The sequence below is a fragment of the Petromyzon marinus genome, chromosome 47 (assembly GCF_048934315.1).
Source record: "Petromyzon marinus isolate PM22_M1 ecotype Great Lakes invasive population chromosome 47, UKy_Petmar_22M1.pri1.0, whole genome shotgun sequence".
NCBI classification, from domain to species: Eukaryota; Metazoa; Chordata; class Hyperoartia; order Petromyzontiformes; family Petromyzontidae; genus Petromyzon; species Petromyzon marinus.
Genome location: NC_133713.1, coordinates 11350991 through 11365641, shown reverse-complemented (window position 1 = coordinate 11365641; position 14651 = coordinate 11350991). Strand labels below are relative to the sequence as shown.

Here is a 14651-nt window from a genome sequence, read left to right as displayed (position 1 = left end):
CCCAGAACTACACGGGAGGATCTTGTCAATGATCTCAAGGCAGCTGGGACCATAGTCACCAAGAAAACAATTGGTAACACACAACGCCGTGAAGGACTGAAATCCTGCAGCGCCCGCAAGGTCCCCCTGCTCAAAAAAGCACATATACATGCCTGTCTGAAGTTTTCCAATGAGCATCTGAATGATTCAGAGGACAACTGGGTGAAAGTGTTGTGGTCAGATGAGACCAAAATGGAGCTCTTTGGAATCAACTCAACTCGCTGTGTTTGGAGGAGGAGAAATGCTGCCTATGACCTCAAAAACACCATCCCCACCGTCAAACATGAAGGTGGAAACATTATGCTTTGGGGGTGTTTTTCTGCTCAGGGGACAGGACAACTTCACCGTATCAAAGGGACGATGGAGGGGGCCATGTACCATCAAATCTTGGGTGAGAACCTCCTTCCCTCAGCCAGGGCTTTGAAAATAGGTCGTGGATGGGTATTCCAGCATGACAATGACCCAAAACACACGGCCAAGACAACAAAGGAGTGGCTCAAGAATTAAGCACATTAAGGTCCTGGAGTGGCCTAGCCAGTTTCCAGACCTTAATCCCATAGAAAATCTGTGGAGGGAGCTGAAGGTTCGAGTTGCCAAACGTCAGCCTCGAAACCTTAATGACTTGGAGAAGATCTGCAAAGAGGAGTGGGACAAAATCCCTCCTGAGATGTGTGCAAACCTGGTGGCCAACTACAAGAAACGTCTGACCTCTCTGATTGCTAACAAGGGTTTTGCCACCAAGTACTAAGTCATGTTTTGCAGAGGGGTCAAATACTTATTTCCCTCATTAAAATGCAAATCAATTTATAACATTTTTGACATGCGTTTTTCTGGATTTTGTTGTTATTCTGTCTCTCACTGTTCAAATAAACCTAACATTAAAATTATAGACTGATCATTTCTTTGTCAGTGGGCAAACGTACAAAATCAGCAGGGGATCAAATACTTTTTTCCCTCATGTATGGAGGAGCAGGTGCAAAAAACTGCACGAACTCCCGCTCCTGAAGCCCTTCTTCTCGTCGTGGCTAGCAGACCTCATTGGCATGCACGCAGGGATCGAATAGTCATGTGAAACTCCTCGATCCTCCGGACGGAGGTAAGCGCAGCAAGATGCTGTGATTTCTGAACTCGTCTGCGGACATTTTGAGTGCCAGCCCCTCAAAAACGAGCAATGCTTTTGCGTACGGTCCTCGTTTGCTTTCCAAAAGCTTACACATTCCCGAGTCTCACTGAGGCTTTCCTGGATAAATGTGTTTTTTTACATCTACTGTATTCTTTAATACCTCGCCATTATAATTGTAACTACTGTACAGTATTAGCTTTTTTACCACTACAATCAACCCCACTAAAACAGAAGTATAAAATGCCAATCACTCTAGTCATCATCAAAATCACAACCATCATTCACATCTCCATCTCCATGACAACTATAACATCGCCACCACCAGTGATAAACTTCATCATCACTACCACCACCACTATAATCACCATCATTGTAATCTTCACCACAACCACCATCATCACTATCATCAGTCATCGCCAGAATCATCACCATTACTATAAAAAACACCATCACTTCCATCATCATCACCATCACCACCACCATTACTCCCATCATCACAACACACAATTCCACCACCACCATCACTACCCCCATCATCACCACCACCATCATGATCATCCATCATCATCACAACCACCATCACCACCTCCACAATTCCATCACCACTTCCATCATCATCAAAACCATCATCACTCCTATCACCACCACAATTCCACCACCACTATCACTTCCATCATCATCACAACCACAATTCCACCACCACCACCACTTCCATCATCATCATCACCACCACCATCACTACCCCCATCATCACCACCACCATCACATCCATCATCATCCCAACCATCACCACCACAATTCCACCACCACCATCATCACATCCATCATCACTCCCATCACCACCACCCCCACCAGCCCCCGTTACGTTGTGCGCATGCGCACTGAGCCCCCATCACAGAGCCCGATGTTTGTGAGTCACTTTGCCCGCACTTTGCATCGTTCCACACCCGAATATAAACTCCACATTTGTTATATCTCTCAATTTCAGTAATTTGTCGTTTGTATTGGCAAAGTCTCCGTTAATAATGTAACTACATTTGCGAGTTGTAAAGTCGGACTTCGTCTCGACCCACGCAGGGGTTAAATCTAGAACTAGACTAGCCAGGCCGCCCGTCTGACATGATGATACAAATGCATTATTAAACACTTGTAGCCTACTGCATCGCTGACGTTTAACTTAGACAAGAATGAAAATATTTTAATTCGCACGGCGTCTATTAAATGCATAATATATGATTACAGTAACCAATCTTGATTTGAAGCTTTCGTGACTGCAGGAATCGATACTCTTTGGTTATTTCGGTAAGGTCACGTAGGTATAAATAAACTAAAACAAATCACGACGTTTCGATCGCAACACAAGCAATCTTCATCAGGTGGGATAACCACAGCAAGAAAACTGCCGATTGCAGTAACGTCAAATGCAAATGTTTAGCTTGACACCTACGGAAGCTCGGTGGCTGTTATACCCCGCTCGCGTTTTAAAAAGATCGCAAATTGTGACATTAATATGATGATGATTGCTTGTGTTGCAGTCGAAACGTCGTGAGAATTTTTTTGCATTTTTATTATTTTATTGTTTCCCTTCTACGTGACTTTACCGAAAGAACCAATAATATGAATCCCTGCAGTCACGAAAGCTTTAAATCAAAATTAATTCCAGTTTTTTGTTATTTCCTGTCAGTAAAATAAAATAACAACTCCATGTACCTATGGCGGGACTACGTTCTGGGCAGTAGAAGACCATGCATAAAAAAACACATTGTACCGTACTGATCTATGCTTCCCGCCCTCACCATTACATTACTGAATGCACAAAAACACGTGAAATTATTCTGCACTTAATTACATCTCTGAGTGAAAGTAAAACATTGCTTTGACTTATAAGATAATTAAGTAACACAGTAGAAACGTGCTGCCACCTACTGTGCGGACGAGAGGTCACTCGAAGGGAACTTCGTGGGATCTGGATGCCGTTCTCTAACATGAAGGATTGCGCTGCTCTGAGATAGATGTGAACGGATAGTTTGTCTCAACATAATTCCGATAGCACAGTCAGGGGTCTATACTCTATAGTGTCATCCTCATAATTGAGGGTGGATGACCAAGATAGATGCTTTCCATATTTCGTGTTCTTCAGCATCTCACATACGGAGTCTTGCAAAATTGCCCACACTCTCGCACCAACTGATCTTCCACTGATCCCTTCCATTTTCAATTGCAGAATCACCTTCAAGTCCTGCTTATGGCACCTCATCAACTTTCTGAAGATAACATTTGAGAAAGCAAAGCAAACATTTTAATCCCACGCTGCGATATCCCCTGCTGCAGGACCTTGCCGATGGAGGGCGGCGCGGGCTATGGTGGCTAGGGACCCGGCGGCAGGGCTGGCGGTGCTGGTGAACGCGCTGGGCGTTGCCGTTTTCCTGCTCGTCGTGCTACAGCACCTGCTGGAGGTGCGGCACGCGGCCTCGCGGGCCAGCGGCCACGCCGCGTTGCGAACCGAGGGCGTCTACGAGGCCAGGCCGCAGAGGATCGGAGACTCGCGGGGACGCCGGCTCGTCTTCGAGAGGATCCTGGAGTCGTGAGACCGATGCATGCACAGTGGTTGTGACCTTTACAGCGGTTGTGACCTTTACAAGGCTGTTGAGGAGGTGCTACCGTCGTTTAGAAAAAAACGTCATTAGCGATAAGCTTTAAATCCCAAGCAGGACCATCTTGAAAGTCTTGGGGTAGCAGTAAGACTTGTGGACATACACAACGTATTCATTTACGTTTACTTTTTAAAGTATCGATGAGCTAAGATTTTCCTGATTGAAGGATTAAATTATTAATGAGGACTTTGTAAAAAAAAAATACAAACCGAATCACAAGATGGAGCAAAACTTCAAAATCAGGGCAAGATGAAACAGACAAAAACAATCAAGAAATATGAATACATAGTAAGACAATTATTTATCTAACTTTTGGATTTACCGAAGATTGGTTTCGAGCACTTGGGAGGACTGAACTGGTGAAGGGGGGGGGGAGCCATGGCAGCGGCGGTGGCGGCGGGCCGCGTGGTGCGGGTGGTGTCGCTGGGCCGCGTGGGGTATGCGCAGGCCCTCGCCGTGCAGACGCGTCTGGCGCGAGCGCTGCTGGACCACCTGGCGGCGCCCAGTGGCCCTGCACCGCCCGACACCCTGCTGCTGTGTGAGCACGATCCCGTGTACACTGTGGGCATCCGCCAGGTAAGTGACACCGCACGGCCAGGGTGGCTGTGTGGGAGTTTGAAGGATAATATGTTGTATGTGGCTGTGACGTGACCCAGCAGGAATGCGCTCATTGCTTTTTCCAGGTGTTCGCGGTTCGAGCCAGCTGGCCACCCCGATTAATACTCCAGGTGTATTAACCGCAAAAGTTTTTTTGTGCTGTCTTGGTCACAGCGGATGGTAATGATCCTGTGATGTTATTTGCAAAAGAATAGACCAAATAAAATGTGCCTGCATCATGGTACAAACTTTGCCATATTTGAAAAATTATCAGTAAATTCTGTAAAACCACACGATATTTCCCCCAACTACCAGACTAGATTTTTGTGATAGTCTCGTGCTATAAGAATTCCATGCATACTACTAAATGTACGTATCGTTATTATGTAAAATGACTTATTATTTATTATTGACACAAAACTCCGAAACAAATGAACGCAAAACAGGCGCCGTACCCCGCCGAGGTGGAGACCCGGCTCCGAGCTCTGGGTGCCGACTTCCACCGCACGAACCGCGGCGGTCTCATCACGTTCCACGGACCGGGCCAGCTCGTGTGCTACCCCGTGCTGCACCTGGCCAGGCACCGCAGGAGCCTGCGCTGGTACGTCTGCCAGCTGGAGCGAGTGGCAGCGGACGCATGCCGCGACCTCGGCGTGCCCGCCCACTCGCATGAGCAGCACACAGGTGTCTGGGTCGGCGAGCGCAAGATCTGCGCCATCGGTGAGCGGCATGCGCCAAGCAGACCCCGGCTCAATTTAAATTGTTATCGCATCGTTCGCCGTGAGGTGCAACACAATGTGACCTTCGTTGTGGTTGAAGATAACAGCGCTGCTGTAATTTTCATTATAATTGATCCCAAACCTGTGTTTGCTCAGGATGCATGGATGCACTGCTGTGTGAGTGTCAGAGGGGGGAATGAGACAGACAGGCTGGAAATCTTATAAAAATCGCCATTATGGATTCGTCCATCAGATTCTTACGCTTTAAGAATTTAATCTAAGAATATTTTTTCCTAATTTTGATTAAACCTACTCAGGGTGGAGTGGTGGTGCATTCATTTGATCACTGTGCCGTGAAACTCCTGCAACCCAAGTTGAATTCCCAGCCACAGTTAACATCAGTGGCGAGTGATATCTGAACTATTCCTGGGTGCCCCCTTCACTATCTAAGCTGACTAGGTTGGTGAAGTAGGTTAAGTAACCCCCATGGCTGACATGGCATGGGGAGTTCAGTTATGGATTGACACAAGAGCTGACACATTGACTAAACTGTTAACAACCTACTGAGGGGCAGTACTTCTTTCGCACAGGAGACCTGGGACTAATGCTGTTGTGACAACTGCTTAAGCTTAGTATTCTGTACCAGGTATCCACTGCGCCCGCTTTGTGACGTGGCATGGCCTCGCACTCAACTGCGACTGCGACCTGCGCTGGTTTGAGCACGTGGTGCCGTGCGGACTAGAGGGCCTGGGCGTCACGTCACTGACGCGCGAGCTGGACCGCCGCGTGGCCATCCCAGAAGCTGAGACGCCGCTCCTGCGCGCCTTCGCCCGCCACTTCCAGTGCGAGCTGGTGCCTGGCAGCCTGGATCTCCCAAGCGACGAACCACAACCCCAACACTAAAGCCGTCGTCGATGCTATAATGAACATATGTACAAGTGGCCTATGAGAAAATTACCCGGAATACTCCCGATCCTGTCAGATCTCACAAGCTAAGCTGGCTCGAGCCTAGCTAGTGGTTGGATGGGTGACCACCTGCATTAAACATATCGTTGGCTACCAAGGACAGTACCGCAATTTTCAATTTGACGGATGTACATATAAAACAAATACAAATATTAAAATGGACAGCCATTTGTCAATCTATTTCTGGATGGCCTCCCCATGCCACGTCAGTCAGCAAGGTTGTTTGACCATACTTCGCCATGCTGGTCAGTACGGGTTGGTGAAGGGGAAGCCCAAGACCAGTTCAGATAAAACTCACCACCGATGTTAGTTGTGCCTGGGTATGAACTTTGGTCAGCAGACTCATCGCGAAGTGCACTAGCTACTGCACCACTACTCCACCATATGTGAACGTACAACTAAATTGAACTTTACTTATATGTAGGTGAGAGCCTATTTTGACGAAAGTTTATTTTGCAAGGGAGACCTTCGATGAAGAGAATGTATGGTAAAAAACAAATCGAAATATGGAAAAGATCAACAAAGATGATAAAAATTATTTATCAAAAAAATACATGTAAACATGAAAACAATATATTTAAGATTTACAATCCATAAAAAAAACAAATTGCTACATCTCTTTGTTCAGATATAACACCAGCAGCTGCAATAAAATACAGATTATTACTCTTGGGGGATTTGCTATAGATTTCTTAATTTTGTGTACACATTGAGGATTCATGTTCTGCTCCATTGCCAAGTCGGAAGGTGGTATCTGTGCTGGGAAGATGTCACCCAGAAGTGGATTGAGAATAGCTGTTGACGATGGTGATGATGTGGGAGTGACAAGTGCTCAGTTTATTTCCAAACTTTTTCAACATTTTTTTACGTTACCAGGTAAGGCCCAATGAGCTTTATAGCTTGTTTTCAGAAGCGACCTGACCACAAGTGATAGCTCAACGAAGTGGCTTATCACATGAACATTTATAGTAGCCAAATACTCTAAGCACATGTTTCTAAATGTGGAGGGAAAAACCGGAGGTCTCGGAGAAAAACTGACGCGACCACCGGGAGAACATGCAGACCGCAAACATACAGGCGTAGGCGTCGAAACCACGACCTCCTTCATACCAGCCTCGGGAGTTAACTATGGTTATTAAAATGAGTTACGTGCTTTAATTTGTAGGGAAAAAAAGTTCATGAGGTGGTCTCGTGCAATTTTCAAGTGATCCATGAAAAAAAAAGTTTTGAGAACCGCTGGCTTAAGTGTTCACAATCGCTCAGTTTATTTGATAAAAAGTTTTGCTGATCAGTGTTAAGAGCTTTTAAATATCCGTTAACTTCCAGAGAATTAAGCTTAAGGCTGTAAAATGCCTGCAGATATGACACGGGGCATCATAAGTGGAACATCCAAGGCGAGCCAGCGTGCCTTTTGTACGTGTGTACACGTCGTGCATCTTCTGCGATCAGACCGACGTCGCCCGGACCACCGGCAAAGTCTCTCTTTCCTCTTTCAATGTCCCTCGTTAAGTCTCAGTTGGGTTTTGGCCGCAGGGGAGGTGGACCCAACTCAAACTGCCACCCTCCCGCACCTTCATCCGCCACCGATTGTCTGGATTGTGTCGCCAGGGTCACGGGCCGGCCAATGAAAGGAGCGGGCCGAGGGCTGGGGGGTGTGGCCGCGCGCGGTGGTGGGCTGCTGTTGGTCATGACTGAGCGCATGGACTCCATGTGCAGCTGAGTGAGGGGCGGGAGCTCCTCCAGCACTGTAAGAGACAGGTGATGTCAGATGAGGCTGAGAGTGTGATCGTCCTATCTCCCTTAGGGACCATCATACATTGATCCACTGCTCGATGAAAGCCTCTTCAAGCCATCGGCATCTCGGCATCTCAATCCTATGATAACCCACTGGACACCTGCACACGCACTTTTGGTACTATCAACAGAAATACACGCAAAAGATGATTTCTAGACAGCAAAAAGGCGCAATTGTGACCATGAGTCATGATTGCAACTTAATTTAGACAGTGGCAGGACAAAGATTTTCATCTTTTGTTACCAATCGTCAGGAGAGTATCGTCATTTTCTACTGCTGCTGCATGCATCAGAGCCTTATGTGTACGAACCCTCTCTGATCACTGTGGGAGCAGTGACAAGGAAGTTATTGTCCCCGCAGAGATTCCCACCACTGCCATGCCCCGTCCCTGCTGTTACCTGCAGAGCGCAGCGGTTTGCTGCGATCCGCGGTGGCACACACGCGGTGCAGGAAGGCGAGCAGCGCGCCTGTCGCCAGACCCCTCTCGGTGGGCGGGAGGGCATGCAGGGCAGCCATGTCCAGTGCCAGGGGGTTGCGGGGTGCAGGCCACGCGCACAGGCGTACCACCTCCGCCACCACGTCCCACACGTGCACGTCTACACACGCACGCGGCAAGCATAGTGAGCAAACCGCTGTACCAACGTTCCTCCCACACCGCTATCCACAGTTCAGGCAAACGCGCAAAGATGCGCACACAGCAACGATTGCAACAACAAATGCCATTCGTCACTAAGATGTGGTGATGTCACGACTGCGCCTGTGTTGGGCGGTGTGCACTTTGACGTTATCAAGTGAAGTTTTGACGGCTGGCTGGCAGGTCACGGAACAATCCAAGGTGTATTTGGTTATTTAATGATAGACATGCACCACCTGCGCTCCCTATTGTGCCACATTTCTGAGATGTAGCTGCCCAGTGTTCTGCAGGTCACCACGTTCGTAAGTGCAGTGCGCGAACACCACATGTCAGTGGCAAACTAACGTCACGGCTTAGATTCTCCAGTGGAAAAACTAATCTGGCGCCCTCCCAAGTCGTGCTGGACTGGCTCGGCACGGCACAGCACAGCTTGGTTGTACAGTGGAAAACAGGTATGAAGCGACTGGCATAGAGACACGAGCACACACTGACCCACCGGCATTGGGCCAGGCTGAGGTGGTGCGCAGCTTGAGTGGGTTATCTCGCACGGACGCGTCGCTCGCGTCCAGGCGCAGCAGCCGCTCGTGGCTGGAGCGAGCCCACACATAGGGGCAGCCGTAGCGCGCGTAGCCAGCCACCAGGAAGAGCGTCCGGCCCTCTCCCTGCCGGCAAACACGGTCGTTCCGAAGCCGTAAGATGTCATCCCGTGAACAAGAATGCGATTCATTTTTAGAATCGTGATCGATTTTTGGGTTAGGCCACGTGACGATCTGGCCGAATTAGGTGACCTAACCTAAAAATCAATTATGTATCTTAATATTGGCCGTGGAAAACCAGTGTCAATTCCTCAATGTTAACTAATTGTAATGACCAATGAGTTGGAAATCGTAAAATGCCTCGAGTTTCGTGGCTGGCTGCTGGCTGGGCCCCTCTCAACCCCAACAATAAATCAATTGTGGCTGCGGGCTGCTGCCACCAAGACTAGCTGGGTAACTTGCTAAATGGGATTTTTCACGTAACAAATAATGAATTTAAGTGAAAAGGCAGAAGAAATTAGGAAGAAAATAGGGACACTGAAGAGGTGGGAGTAATGCATACACAAGGCTGACACGGTTCATTTCACATTTATTTAACTTTTAAATGTGTTCCCCTACGCATGGGATGCTTTCACCAGCATATTCTCTTAACGCCAGAGAATATAACAAAAAACACCTCACAATAAATGTTTTTACATAAAAAAAACATTACTTTTAGTGCTCCGAGCACAATATTGTGAGAAGAATATGAAAATGATAGCCACCTCTTATTTTCCATTGCAGGGCCAACAGGTTCTCAACTTGTTAACTAACTTTAATATCCATGGAGGGTTTAGATAGTGTCAGCGAAGGATGTAATGCAGAACATGGGAAGTCCTGTTGATATGTAATGCAGGAGGGTGCAAGGCTTTTTTTTACTTTGTGATTTGGGCATGTACCGGTAAGCTGGGCTCTTTTTCGCATGGAGAGGCTGGAGGGAGACCCACATCCATGTGGCCGAACCCACTTATCCTGCATTCGCATACCCGCACACACATCTACGATGTACATCAGTCACAAATAGCAAAATAAAAATGTACACAATAACCAGGGCCGTATTGACCATCGATTAACCAAAGCTTTTATTTGAAAAACATGGGACTCGGAAGCCATATCTTTCACAAGCGAATAGTCATTACACTGTAGTGAATAGTCATTACACTGTAGTGTAACACTGTAGTGCAATGACTATTGTCATTCATAAAACAGGTGATTTTTACGATTCCGTGCTCAATTCAAACAAATTGCAGCTGTTTGGCACAATAGAGCAAACAAGGTAGAGTCTTGTTATACATTGTGGGTGTTGGTCAATAGTTCTTGCCCAGAATGTATTGGCAGCACAGCTGAATTTGTTAACGAGGTCATGATGAGGTCATGATGAGATTCGGAACGTGAAAACCGGTTGAGAGTTTTCCTGCTTAAATGTTGCTAGAAAATATTGGTGCAGAAGACTCATAGGTGGATGGACAAACATTTTTATAAAGTGGAACGCAACATCGTCTCTTCATTATTGTATTACCCACAATGCACCACAACGTTGCATAAATGCAAGCGTTACCAAATGTAATTCAGATAATTATTTAAAAAAATGTGACGACGAAAATGTAAGTGGAGCAGTGTTGATGGCAACTGGCAATGCTGAGGGCGACCAAACCTTTTCTGTGTGCGTAAGGAGATGAGGAGGGAGGCGGTGTCATAAGGCAAAGCTGCAGCATTGAAGCTCCCACTCAGTGACGCTGTGGCGCCAACACATGCTCCCGCACTCTGCTCGCACCGCAAATTAGCATCTAATTTTAGATGTGACGAGCAACGCCTTGCCCATGACATAATAATTGTGCTTTTTACACATTGTGCCTGTGTGATATTGTTTTCCCAAGTTTTTTTTTTAATAATATCACTTGAAGATCTGCTACTGCTATTTTGTGAAGTTAACAGTAACATATACATCTGTTGTGGCTTCTGTTTTATCTGCTGCCTCAGAATGTCTCAAATTGTCGCCCTGCTCAAATTAGAGTGGGGCATTGGTAAGCCCCATTGGTGGTCCAGAATCAGTGGTGAAAGCCTCACAATTCTGTGGTGGAGGCCAGTCTAAACAACTTCCCACAAAGTGGTACTCATTTCAGTAACCCCAGAGGGACGAAAGGCTGATTTTCTAACATGAACTTGCAAATGCATAATTGCAGATCAAGTGGCAGCAGCAATATTAGAGCCTCCACAATATGAAAATGGTTCACGGTGCAGCAGTTGACGATTTAACATCTGAGATTTTTTCTCAATTTTATCCCGATTATGCTTTTGGCAATGTGGGACATAGTATCCATTCTCTTGGAAGGGGATATTTTAGAGCTACCTCTGAAAAATCTTCAAGTGACCTCTGCGCCACACAAGAGGGTTGGGTATACAGGTAGTCCCCGACTTACGATGGAGATGCGTTACGACGACCCCATCGTAAGTCGAAAATATCGTAAGTCGAAAATGGCCTAGCCTAGCCAGGAGTCTTAAAGAATGGTGATAATTTAGCAAAACAGCAATTTACAGTACCGTACTGTATAAACTATATACTGTATGTATTTATTAATTACAATAGTGTATTACACAGTAAAATTTAAGGTAAAAACAAGGTAAATTCTTAGCCTACCTATATGAACTGCAGTTTCATAGAAAGTTTTTTCAGGAAACAATCCTATCTGCTATAAAAAACTTTTAACGTACATTGAACGTATGTATCGTATTGTGGTAACTCTAAAATGAAATCGCTAAAGCTATGTATCATACATGCATTGAACGTATCGTAACGTACTTGAAGGATGTTAGATTGGTGATGGCTACATTAACTTAGTTGTCGGAAGAGGAGGATGGCGATGATAAAGTTACAGTATCGTACCTTGTACGCTGCTGCGTTTGCCTGCCGCGCGAAATTAAAAATATTTTACAATTTCGTCATATCGCTATCGCCATCGTAAGATCGAAATATCGTAAGTCGGACCATCGTAAGTCGGGGACTACCTGTACTCTTTCCCACCCATATTGCCACCAAACTAATATTTATAATTCCTTGCGCTGGTATATAGCCGAATGAAGTGCAGAGCCAAATTTATATGCCAGTGTAGTTTTGTGCAGTCAACATCAACCCAGTTTAATCACGGGAGGCTGCCTGTATTTGCATCCAGGGATATCACCACTGTCAGGTCATTGTTCTGACCTCTGAGCCACTCAGCTTTCTCAATTTATAACATCATCAACTCGACCTTTCAACTTACGTCGCTCTGATTGAGAACTGTCAGCGCCAGCTCCTCTCTGCCCCTCAGGTAGGAAGAAAAGTAGCGGAATCCCTGGACAACACAGAGTTGAGTAAGGTCAACATGCGTGGGATCTCCACTTACCTTTCCAAAGTCAATTTGTAACTTAAGATTTAAGTTAAAGTGACTTCCAACCCTGAGTGTGCCAAGGACGGCGAGGTCATTTAGGAAGCTCTGCAGTTTTCTCTTCAGCTCCCTTTCCTTCTCCTGATGGGCGAAACGAGTGAATCCAGGCGTCACCATCAATCTCCACTCAAGCACACGCACCTACGTTGCACCACATTTATCGGACTAGACATCCGAGACAAATGTTTCCATGTGCTAACGATCACTGCTAAAAGGCACAGATCAAGTTAGCATCGAAGTAAGCACTATGACTCATACAGTGGCTTTTCCACTGTGCTGACAATTAGAGGCACTTTTAAGAGATAATGTACAGTAAAGCATGACCACTTGCCAACAACGCTTTCATTGTTTTAACCCCAGTTTGAATTGTACTATTTGACATAGAGAGAAACGTGCATTTTTCCATTTCAAATGTACAGCTCTTGTCAGAGAATGGCCTTGGACAACGAATTCAAAGATCCACTAATGACTTCACTTTAGTAGGCAACTTTGTTCACACATGGACACAGCACACCTATTATATTGCCTGCAAACGGTTTCTGCTGCACGTCCAACCAAAACTGCCGATTCCCAAAGCTGGAATAAGCCACATCATGTGTAATACATTTGCCTTGCTGATGCAATTCGCAACTCTTTAGATTACAATTTTAATTACAGAGAACTGATACCTGGATTTGAACCCAGATTTTCTGGGGTGCCGGTTAGTGTCTCTTGCACAGTATTTGCCAACTGAGCTACCTAGCCAACTAATCTACGTCTACATCATTTCAACACACGTTCACCTCACCTGTTAATAACAATTTCAAGACACCTCGTGAATTGCCCATGGCCAAGGAATTTTTGAACACTTATTAACACCACACCAGTGTGCAGAGCCACACGTGTACACGTGTTATAAGACTTCGCAGCGTTTTTAAGTGACAAGCGGTTTCAAGGGACCATGTTGAACCTTTACACAAATAGAATGCATGGGGTTTCAAGTGGCCAGGTATAACCGTAAAAGAGCATTTGTATCATTTAAATGGGCCACATAACCCCTGAGGGTGTAAAGGTGCCACATTTCCTTATGTATAAAGGGTTTAAAGAGACCAGGTATAACTTTCAATTAGGGTGCCCATATGTATATATGTTGAACTTCCATAGAGTTTCAAGCAGCTGTTCTCAATCCGCTTTGGGGGTGGGGTGAAATACTTTAAAGGGATGTACAGGCTGCGACATGGATACCGTGGTGAATAAATCAACGTGAACCAAATGTCTAAGAACCAAATGTCTAAGAGCCTGTGTATTTACTGTAGCCTAAGTAACCTTGAGAGGTGTCTTGATCGTGGGAGAACCAAGGGGGTTAAACGAATCACGTATAACTTGTATGCAAATAGGGTCCAATAGTACTTAATAAGACTATATATGACTTAACAGGAGGCAGGAATACCCTCTTCACATTGAGGGCCAATAAAGTTTAAAGGGACAGCGTGTAAGCTCTACTCACTGTGCTCATGCTGACATTCCTACACCGCTATCTCGCCGCATGTCACGCAGATCTACGACGTCCCGACACCGCTGCTTCTCTTTCGATCTGCAAAAACAAAGAGGCGACATCAATTAAAACAAGTTGGAGAGTTTAGAGATTGCTATAACAAAAAAAGACACGGACGTAACAGCACGGCCGCTGTGTATCTGTTGGCAGAGAATTTGCAAGGCGGCTTCAAATGCTTGCCCTTAGTCAATGATAACGTTTGCAAGACAACGCTGCTGTTAATTACATCAGGTTATAATTAAACGTGCCAATTAGCAGGGCGCCGGCTGCCATTCATTCCCACGCTGTTGGAACAGTGATGTAATGGTTACAACAGGGCGATCGCGCTGCTGTGTATACGGTATGTACTCACCGCGCGCGTGCTGGGCTCTGCGCATGATTAATACCTAATGTGTGGTTGCCTGAAGCAAAGCATTACGTTTACAATGGGATGTCCGCGCAGGCTGGCCCCAAGTTGACGGCTCACATAGCCGCCACTGTCACCCCTGACATCGCTAGGCGACGGCGCAGCCAATCGGGGCCGTACATTCCATAGACAGAACACGCGTTAGCCCTGCCCACAAGGGCTCGCCGACCAATGGGACGCGGCC

At 46.2% G+C, this 14651-nt stretch overlaps 2 protein-coding genes across 6 annotated transcripts; one reads left to right on the top strand and one right to left on the bottom strand.

The window, feature by feature from the left end:
• The first annotated feature begins 2013 nt into the window (after window positions 1–2013).
• LIPT2 (lipoyl(octanoyl) transferase 2) lies at window positions 2014–6769 on the top strand. 2 transcript variants are annotated; one of them, XM_032972032.2, is made up of 4 exons: window positions 2014–2072; window positions 3494–4392; window positions 4860–5133; window positions 5779–6769. In XM_032972032.2, exons 2-4 carry the CDS (start codon window positions 4195–4197, stop codon window positions 6033–6035), a joined length of 729 nt encoding a protein of 242 aa, XP_032827923.2. In that variant the 5' UTR covers window positions 2014–2072; window positions 3494–4194; the 3' UTR covers window positions 6036–6769. The 2 variants fall into 2 exon arrangements, with proteins under 2 accessions (XP_032827923.2, XP_075930511.1); XM_076074396.1 differs by having other exon boundaries at window positions 2058–2464.
• Window positions 6770–7339: 570 nt separating this feature from the next.
• Window positions 7340–14596, bottom strand: LOC116952565 (uncharacterized). Of its 4 annotated transcripts, XM_032972028.2 has the most exons (9): window positions 14414–14594; window positions 14014–14100; window positions 12537–12608; window positions 12363–12434; window positions 10757–10866; window positions 10002–10074; window positions 9024–9189; window positions 8292–8489; window positions 7340–7843 (listed from the first exon to the last, which is right to left on the bottom strand). In XM_032972028.2, exons 2-9 carry the CDS (start codon window positions 14020–14022, stop codon window positions 7611–7613), a joined length of 933 nt encoding a protein of 310 aa, XP_032827919.1. In that variant the 5' UTR covers window positions 14023–14100; window positions 14414–14594; the 3' UTR covers window positions 7340–7610. The 4 variants fall into 4 exon arrangements, with proteins under 4 accessions (XP_032827919.1, XP_032827918.1, XP_032827920.1 ...); XM_032972027.2 differs by having other exon boundaries at window positions 12363–12608; window positions 14414–14596; XM_032972029.2 differs by lacking the exon at window positions 12363–12434 and having other exon boundaries at window positions 12486–12608; window positions 14414–14596.
• Window positions 14597–14651: the final 55 nt, after the last annotated feature.

Bases quoted from the DNA above. Each gene is read 5' to 3' on its own strand.
- LIPT2 (XM_032972032.2), top strand. From the start codon at position 4,195: ATGGCAGCGGCGGTGGCGGCGGGCCGCGTGGTGCGGGTGGTGTCGCTG. The intron at 4,393-4,859 runs GTAAGTGACACC...AACGCAAAACAG, and splicing joins ACACTGTGGGCATCCGCCAG to GCGCCGTACCCCGCCGAGGT. The intron at 5,134-5,778 runs GTGAGCGGCATG...ATTCTGTACCAG, and splicing joins GCGCAAGATCTGCGCCATCG to GTATCCACTGCGCCCGCTTT.
- LOC116952565 (XM_032972027.2), bottom strand. The intron at 10,075-10,756 runs GTTTGGTCGCCC...ATGCGAATGCAG, and splicing joins TCCTTACGCACACAGAAAAG to GATAAGTGGGTTCGGCCACA. The intron at 7,844-8,291 runs GTAACAGCAGGG...TGTCTCTTACAG, and splicing joins CAAACCGCTGCGCTCTGCAG to TGCTGGAGGAGCTCCCGCCC.